The following is a 9277-nucleotide window of genomic DNA, read 5'->3' as shown; positions in this document are numbered from 1 at the left end:
CAGCTGTCCCAGCCGGACTGCCGCTGCTACCGCGTGGACGGCTACTCCCTGCTCAAGCGCCTGCCCCTGCACCCCCTCATAGGTCCCAGATGCCCGCTGCAGTCGGTGGGCCAGTGGCTGGACTCCATCGGCCTGGTCCAGTACGAGAACCACCTTCGTTTGACAGCCACTTTGCCCGCCACAACATGATGTGGCAGTGCCAGCTGTCCCAGCCGGACTGCCGCTGCTACCGCGTGGACGGCTACTCCCTGCTCAAGCGCCTGCCCCTGCACCCCCTCATAGGTCCCAGATGCCCGCTGCAGTCGGTGGGCCAGTGGCTGGACTCCATCGGCCTGGTCCAGTACGAGAACCACCTGCTGGCCAACGGCTTCGACAACGTCCAGTTCATGGTGAGTGGCGTTTTGCTCCGTCACCTGTATCCGCACGTTCGTCACTCGAAGTTGTCGGATTTCCTCTCCTTTGCGGCTCCCACGCGCGCCGAGCCGATGTCGCAGTCGCTCAGCGTTTCTTTTTAATTTTTAAAACCTTTTTAATGCTCCGCGGCCCCTGGAAATGAATAAACACGGCACGAAGTGGAAAAGCACCTGTTGCCTGCGGATGCTTGACGGCCGTGACGCGGAACCGGCGTTTCGGAGCAACACTCGTGAGACCAAATTGCCTTTCGCAGGAATTGATCTTGTTTTAAATCCAATTAGCACACGTAGAAGGAAATGAATGAGTCCATTTTTGAAAAGACAAAAGAGAATCTTGTTCCCGTGGCAACTGCAGGAAGCCCCCTTGCACGTGGACGGCGTACATGAGGCTACGCAACCTCCTCGTCTTTGTTGTCATGTCATCAGTGGCACATTGCGGCGATGGCGACCTTGTTTGCTTTACCACTAGGTGGCACTGTCTGTAATGTCCGAAGGTGCCACAAGATGACAGCAAAGCCCAGAAAATATTAATTGGTATCAAGGAAGTATGGTGAAGTGAACATCTTTGTAAGTTGGGGAGGCACTCGGTTTAGCCTGGGTTGTCGGTGGGAGTTACAAAATCCAATTACCTGGCGTCACTGGACCGAAACTTTAGACTGAGCTTCCTCTACACATTCACTTTTAGAAACACATTGATTTGTGCCGATCTGGACGTCTGCATCCTACCGTTTGAATTGCAACTTAATGTTTTTAATTTGTATTTTTCTCTCTTGGTCATTAGCGTGGTTAGTTTTAGCACTAGATAGAGATTAAAATGCATTTGTAGTGAAAAAGAGAAAAAAAAATCTCACAAATAACAGATACTGAAAAAAAAAAAGTCATCACAGTGAGAGTTACATGTCGCTTAGCAACCATTTCTCGTTAGCCCTCACCGCTAATTAGCCAAGGACATGAAAAAAGGTATCCTGAGGTCGCATGTAACAATATTCCAAATGCTCATCGCTCTCTTGATTGTCTGCCTCGCACGTTCGTGCCATCCAGCTCCATTCTGGTCTCAACACTCCAACACCGAGCAGGAATTTTTAATTTGGCGACTATAGTGACGATGACAGCCGAGCAGGAAACAACTCGTGAGATTGATGAACCAGTACACCCGTTGCATATCAAAGTAGCCCGCCAAAGCCCCCCCCCCCCACACACACACACACACACACACACTTCTCCTCCCCCCTGTAAATGCATCTCCCATATCAACCATGCATACTAATGAATCCTCTGGAACAATGAGAAATCCCTTTGAGTTCCCTGTACAGCCCCCAGAGGGCATAATACGATATGCTGCGATGCATTTACCCACTTCTTTCACAATCGAAAACCACTTCTACCCTCCCATAAAATAACATAATTAAATCCAAGAATGAAAAGAATGAATTTTGCTCACTCTGGTGTGCGCCTTGGCCACCTGGGGGCAGTACAAAACAGACTAGTAATTGTATACAGTACTGGAGGCTCAGTTCCTCTCTTTGCTTCTCAGTACGGCAGTAATATTCGCCCTTTGCAGAGGATAACGAATGTGCCTGTGAGTACTTAGTGCGCTCTTGGTGTTCAGATATCCGTTGCTTGAAGCAAGCTTTTTCAGTGTTCTTTTTTTTTGTTTGTTTTGTTTGTTTTTGCCAATTTTTTACACATTGCTCCATTAAATAAAGATAATGACATTCAGCCACTAGTTGGCACTTGCGCACAACTCGCGAATTTTTAGAGGGTATCGACGAGCGCGGAGCTGCATAATGAAGCGGTACCAGCGTGCTCGTCCTCACACAGAGAGCTTTAAAGTGGTCTGAGAAAAAAAAACGAAAGCTTTATATTAGTATCGAGTGCAAAATGTTTGCTCAATGTGAAGCACACGCTGTGCTAATATTGTGTGTGTGCGTGTGCGTGTGTGTGTGTGTGTGTGTGTGTGTTTGGCGCAGGGCAGCAACGTGGTGGAGGACCAGGACCTGCTGGAAATCGGCATCCTCAACTCGGCCCACAGACAGCGCCTCCTGCAGGCCATACGGCTCCTGCCCAGGGTGAGTCGTCGAGCCGCCAAGTGAAGCTCTTCGCACACTAAACTCCATAAAGTGTGCATGATAGCCTAATAAAGTTTGATGGTCTTACTTTTGGCTTTAAGTGCCCTCAAATGAAGTGGTAGACAAGTGTCGAATTTTGGGATAAGCAGATTTTATAGCAGCACTTGACTGCAGTCAGCACTTCCTTTCTTGTTGTGAGTAAGGCACTCACTGTCAGTTGGGACTATCCCTTACATGGCAGGTGCGACCAATCGGCTACGACGGCAACAACCCGACGTCGGTGGCCGAGTGGCTGGAGTCGCTGGAGCTGGGCGACTACACCAAGTCCTTCCTAGTCAATGGCTACACGTCCATGGAGCTGGTCAAGAAGATCTGGGAGATTGAGCTCATCAACGTGAGTCCACAATGTTTTCCCAAAACATCCTCGAATGGATCAAACCTTTGTCACGACTCGGTCTGGGATGCGCCGACGTCAAATCATTGCTGTTCTTGTGTGTCTATTTGCTTCTGGAATGCGTGTAACATTCCTGCGGCGTGGTGGTAGGTGGGGGGAAGGGGGGTTGTTGCTTGGTTCAGCGTTTGCCGAGGCAGCGCAGATGAAGTGATCAGCTGGAGGAGGTGCAGAGAGCCTCGTTATATAAGCATGTGGGCCGCAAGATGCTTCACAGCGTCAGGGATGCTGCCCACGTGCTGTGTGTGTGTGTGTGTGTGTGTGTGTGTGTGTGTGTGTGTGTGTGTGTGTGTGTGTGTGTGTGTGTGTGTGTGTGCGTGTGCGCATCTGTGGGGTGCATATGTGACACACAGAGAGTGCAAACGCACCCTGGCACTCTTCATGTACGTCTCGGGCAAGCGTGGAATTACATAAGTCTCATAAACCACATCATGGGAGTCTGATATACGAGGATAAAGTGAAAGGCTGGCTGCCTTCGAGAAATGTCCACAAGATGGCGCCGCTCACCCATCACATCAGGCTGTCACATTTTTCAATCTGGGGAGACTGAAATTTGCTTTGATTTTGGAGTAGAGCGAAAACAGGAAGTTGCACCTCAACGATCCTCAGTCTGGGATCTCTGAAAACTTTGCAGTACGTACAAATTCTGTGCTCGTGTTGTAATGAGCAACAAATAAATCCTGTTTTATTTTCAGGATCTTTCACGCCAAATGTGACCGAGATGATTTAAGTAAGCAGCACCACCTTGTGGACGTATCTTGGATGTGCCCGTCCTTTCAAAATAAGTGCAGTACTTTTATTTTGGAGCGGCGTGCAGGAGGGAAGTACAAAACAGCCTTTTCGCCCTAGTTATTTTGGAGTGGGATTTTTCCGCCTCTTGGCATGTGAAGGCCTGTTCTGTCTTTTTTGTGTGTGCGTGTGTGTGTCACTAACAGGACCCAACTTGTCGGACGCATTCCCGTCACACTTTTTTGACAAAGTGCATGCGCGTCCAAATATGTGCACAACTAAAGCCAGGACAGGCTTCCTCTCTGGCGCGGTGCTAGCCTGTTGCCATGACGACTGCTGGTTGCCGTAGTGACGTGGGACATGGTATGATAGCTGTTCATTGAAGTGCGCTGGTGTAAATGTGTGTGTGTGTGTGTGTGTGTGTGTGTGTGTGTGTGTGTGTGTGTGTGTGTGTGTGTGTGTGTGTGTGTGTGTACGTGCGTACCTGCATGACTCCGGGTGGCCCGGTGCCAGTGGTAGCGAGCAGCGTGTGTGCGCTTATCACCTTTTCTGTCAGGACTCCAAGTGGACAGATTGTGCGGCGTCCCGCTGCCAGATGGTTCCGGGCCTTAAATATAGACGGCGGGATCAAACCCGACCCGACGCTACCCGTCGTGGCGCACACTGCCGTCAAACCAGCACATTTTCCGACTTTGATTTTGTAAAGGATGGACTAGCCTGCATGCTCCCGTCAGTAACTATCATATACGGGATTATCAAACCACAAAAACTGACTGAGAAAGTAATTTCGAATGGCAAAATAAGAATTTTATTTCCAGACGTAAGAATGAAATATGTCATCCGGGACTTTGACTCATCGCATGGTTCAAGTTAAGCATCGGGTGGCTTTTTTTTTTTTACCTGCCGTTCATGTTGTATTTGTATGACTTCATTAAGCTGCCCATTGACATTCATCGATTCATTTTTTTGTCATTGTTGGATTGTGATATCGTTGGAAAACTATCGCAGCAAAATCAAGTTACCTTGCCGTCCCCGCTGATTGGTTACGCAAAGTACTTCCTTTGAGCAGTACGGCACTACATGACGCACGTATGACACATACGTTATTCTCTCCTCTTAAAACAAGGAGTTAACGTCACATGCAGAAGAAGTGACTCAAACATTTTTTTTTTTATACCTCCTACTAGGCACGCTTTGCCCCGTCAATCAACCTGCTGCATTGAATTGTGCCTTTTTTTCCCCCCCTTACGGGGCGATCGTGAATCACGTCGTGTCGTAGTAAGCTGACGGACGCCGTACGAGCGCCTGGCCCGCGTCGCCATGGTGATGAGATGGAGAGGAGGAGGGTAGTGAGGGAGAGAGAGGGGGAGAGAAAGAGAGAGAGAGAGATCAGGCAGAGACATGCAGGCGAGCTGCCGCAAGCTAAGAAGAAGAGAAGCTGCCGAACGAGAGGGAGAGGCGACGACGATAAGGAGAGCAAAGTGCGAGCGGACAAACCTGCCAGGACGACATCTTGAAGTTGGTGAGAGCTGATATGCTTTGTGGCCTTTTGTTGTTTGGCGCATCCTTATCGTGACGGCTGACTACGATGATTGAGTGTGTGTAAAGGCGACGAGTAGAGAGTGGAGGTGGGGGAGTCGAGAAAAGGAGCTCCATGTGTCCAAACATCGCTTCGCTCGCACTCCTGGCGACACGTGTTTTGGTTTTATGGACGGGCTGTGAACTTTCTGGACTCGAGGCGGAAAGCGAACGTGCATGTGTCAACTTTGACAGACGGCCAACGTTTGTCACAAAAAAAAAAAAAAAAAAAGAAAGAGAGTGAGAGAGACCTATCCGTCAAGCTTCCAAAAAGCAGCGGTACGATTGTGAAAAAGTGCAGTTGGAGTACTGAATTGGGCGTTTACACTGGCGCTAAATCAGGCTAGACCACTTCAGCCCTTGGTTTCGTTTTGGTCGACAGGAGTTTGTGTATCGTCGTTGTTCAGCAGAATCCTCACGCCTCCAAAATGGCTACTTTGCCAAAACATCGCTCCTTTATCTCGCCGTCATTGCTTCAAATGGTCAAGCCCGCCGTCCACAACTAAGTCTGCCCCTAAGCCGACCCCTCTACGAGACAAAAAGACTTTCAATCTTGAGGCGATGAAATGCTGCACAGCTCCCGCAGAGTTAATAGCCATTAGTTAGCATGTCGTGTGTTCTGGCTGCTAAACCACCTAAGGCTAACCTAGTACAAAAATTGCGATGAAAGTAACGAAGCTGCCGGCATTAGCGTTGTTTTTAACAGGCGAGCACACTCAAGGTGTCGGTCTCGTCTGGGCAGCGTTTATATTTTGGTCCGTTCAACCGCCAACGTGATCCGTTGGCGTGATGGAAATTCGGAGCATCCGCATTTGGTAAAAATTGTTGAGCTTCTTTTGACGCAACAACACTGGAGGAACTTAGAGAGCATAAATCATGTTGACGTGAGCAGTGTGGCGTTCTCAGTGTGTGACCCATTTGCATGACGTCTGGAATAAGCAACACTAGAAGGCCTCCGACGGCCCGGCTCGCCTTTTGGCTTGATCTATCTTTAGACGCTTGGACCAACACAATTTACTGCCGAATACGATATCGATATATTTATATATTTTTTTGAATATTTGGGAGACACTGTCGTAATTATAGACATATGCTACATGTTGTGTATCTGCGTGCATATTTATTGCACTCGACTTAAGTGCACGCGTGTGTGCGTGCGCTGCTGATGCTCTCTGCATTATGAAACGCGCTTCATCTTTCTCCTGTGAAGTATTTTAGTAACCCAGAAAATAGCATCAACTGCCATCCTAGCGTGTGTGTGTGTGTGTGTGTGTGTGTGTGTGTGTGTGTGTGAGTGTGAGATGAGCAGTGAGAGGATCTTGTTTGCAAGTTGATCCTGCAGCATTTAACACACGCACACACACAGTCTCGTTCCACTCCTCCTGCTATTAATGGAGATGCATCTGTCTCCGTGTAGGCGGGCCTCTTCATGCCTCTCCGCCATTGGCCGCCCTCCCTGGCCGAGCCGCCCCATTGGCTACTGTACCGCTTTATCATTTCCAACACATTGCAACACCCCGCCCCTTCCCCTTTGGTGCCTTGTGCTGGTTGCTAGGCAACCAGTTGGCCTGTGCTGACTGTCCAGTAGTAGACCCCCCCAACAAACACAGCCCCCCCCACCCCATCCCAAATGTATGATGTGGATAAATGGTGTGTGTGTGTGTGTGTGTGTGTGTGTGTGTGTGTGTGTGTGTGTGTTACGGGCTAGTCGATACTAATGATCCATTCCACACGCACATTAGCCAAGTACTGGCACCGGGGGGAGGCTCAGGTGCAAAGACGAGTTCAACAATCAATAACTGAGGAGCAAAATGAGACAAAGCGCGTAAACCTGTTCATTTTAAAATGGATCGAAATGTAGGCTAATATAGCAGAAAATATATGCTCAAGTCGCTGCTATAGTACCATAAAAAATATATATCTGTCGTTCCTTACACAGGATAAAGAATATATGTATGTTTTGAGGATTGTTATATTTGTCTCCATGTGTGGTAGCACCAACTAATCGTGAGCTGAAGTCTCTTTTGTGGTTCTGCTACTCCAAGGTGGCACAGACACCAGAGTGGTTCACTAGCCAAAAGTGCATTTGAGGTAACTTGATACCGGTGATTCTCTGACCCGCCGGGATCGATTGTGAAGGAGTCGATGCATGATTTCATTGAGGTCATGACTTGACATTATTCACGGGAGGGTGTTGAGCCCAAGCAGGCCACAAAAGTGGATGAAGCTACAGATTGCAAAGCTAATTTGGTGCTGATTTAACTCCATTTCGTCTGTGATATGCTGTAATGTTTAGAGAAAAAATTCCCAATTAATTTTTGCCTTTGGCATCCCGGCTCATCGACAGCTTCTCTCTGAGCTTTCGTTGTTTGCGCTGCCTTAATCCGTTAATCAGGGCCGCTTCCATCTGCGCTAACGGCATCGCTAACGAGATTCGCCCGGCGGCTGGCAAACCGGAGACGGAAAATCTGCTCGCTAACGACATCGAGAATGGACAGCGGCGCCTGCGCGAGTTGACATGAAGGCGACTGGTTCTGGGTTGTCTCCGCATGCGGCAAAGGCTATTTACATGCGAATCGCGCCGCGCCGCAGTGTTGGCTCGCCGTCACCTTCTTGGTCCATTCAGTGGTAACGACCTCATCTTCCTCCCCATCCAAAAACAGCTGTTTTATGCGTTCGTGTGTGTGTGTGTGGGGGGGGGGGGCTGATGTGGCTCTTGTGTTGCCATAGCAACAAGTGAACTTCTGCTTGAGGTCTTCTGTACTTAAAGTAGATGTTGTTATGACTGCTGCGTCTGTGAAGCCTCGATGATTAGGACTCAAGCATGTACCGTACTTCATTTTTGAAAACTCTGCACCCAAAGCCAATTTGACCGAGCAGCATGAAATTTGGTAGGCATGTCTCTCATGATGAGACCCACAAAAAAGTCTGAGAGAAGTCTAACGTTTTGGTTCGTAGCAGACATGAACGGTATTAGGTCAGAGCTGAACTTGGAAATTCAACCGCTCAAAGCATTAAGGTAGTAGGCATGTTCATCATAAGTTGACCCACAAAAAAATGCAAAGGGGTCCGCTAGGCTTTGCTAACTGTTGCTTGTACAAAAAAAAAAGTCATGATTTCTGTAAAAGGTAATTAGACATTCAAGCTTTTTTTCAATCAGACTGTGACACAATGGAAGGGCCTGTGCATGTGTCTGTCTGTCTGTGACTCAGGCCTATAGGGAGAATCATTTCGCTGGCGGCAAGGCTTCACATTGAAGCTAATTAACACAACGGCACAGACAGACAGACATCACACAGAGGTTAGTCGCACAGCCTGGTGCGCCAAGGTGCAAACGTCCCCGCCGAAGGCCCTCGTGTTCCCGATGGTCTTTTTTCGGGAAGAGAGAGAAAAAAAAAGTGGTAACTGGCACAGTCAGAGGACGCCTGGTGACCGCGGGAACAATGCAGCCTTTCACTGGCGTCCAAGTGTGTGTGTGTGTGTGTGTGTGTGTGTGCGTGTGCGTGTGCGTGTGTGTTTGGGTGTGCGTTGGGTGTAATCAGCACGAAAACGGCAACATCTCAGTGTGCATTTGATGGCCGCACGGCATCACGATGCTCCGTCAGATGATTCATTCAGAAAGCGGCAAAAACGATGACAAGCTGCAGTTTGTGTGCGGCAAGGTTAGCAGTGAGCGCTTCCACCGCAGACGGCGACGAGAAATGTGGGATGCTTTGATTTACGCGCCGCTCATTTGCATCAAGCGACGATGAAGACGATCTGACGAGCCCCTCGTCGTGTTTTGACAAATCATGCCAAATTATGATTCAGGGTGGCTTTTCTTTTGCAAGCCAGGGAAACGTTACTAATTCAAGTATTTACTATGGTTCTGTTTGTGCTCCGTTCAGGTTCTGAAGATTAGTCTGATCGGGCACCGCAAACGGATCTTAGCCTCGTTGGGGGACCGACTCCACGAGGACACCCCCCAGAAACCCCCGCGGGCCATCTCCCTCCGGGTGAGTGTGTCCAGGTCCCGCCAGAAGGCCTTCCGGCCCGCC

The 9277-nt window shown here is 49.0% G+C and overlaps 1 protein-coding gene across 1 annotated transcript in view; it reads left to right on the top strand.

Annotated features, from left to right (window-relative positions):
- Window positions 1-291, top strand: part of LOC109523655 (ankyrin repeat and sterile alpha motif domain-containing protein 1B-like) — a 35148-nt gene extending 34857 nt beyond the window's left edge. The window contains exon 19 of the mRNA XM_019882952.1: window positions 83-291. Within this exon, the coding sequence (XP_019738511.1) occupies window positions 83-189 (107 nt within the window). The 3' untranslated portion in view covers window positions 190-291. The remainder of the gene's footprint in view (window positions 1-82) is intronic.
- Window positions 292-9277: the final 8986 nt, after the last annotated feature.

This window comes from Hippocampus comes, unplaced genomic scaffold, assembly GCF_001891065.2.
Source record: "Hippocampus comes isolate QL1 unplaced genomic scaffold, H_comes_QL1_v1.1 scaffold53, whole genome shotgun sequence".
Lineage (NCBI taxonomy): Eukaryota > Metazoa > Chordata > Actinopteri > Syngnathiformes > Syngnathidae > Hippocampus > Hippocampus comes.
This window is presented reverse-complemented; position numbering and strand designations above follow the sequence as displayed.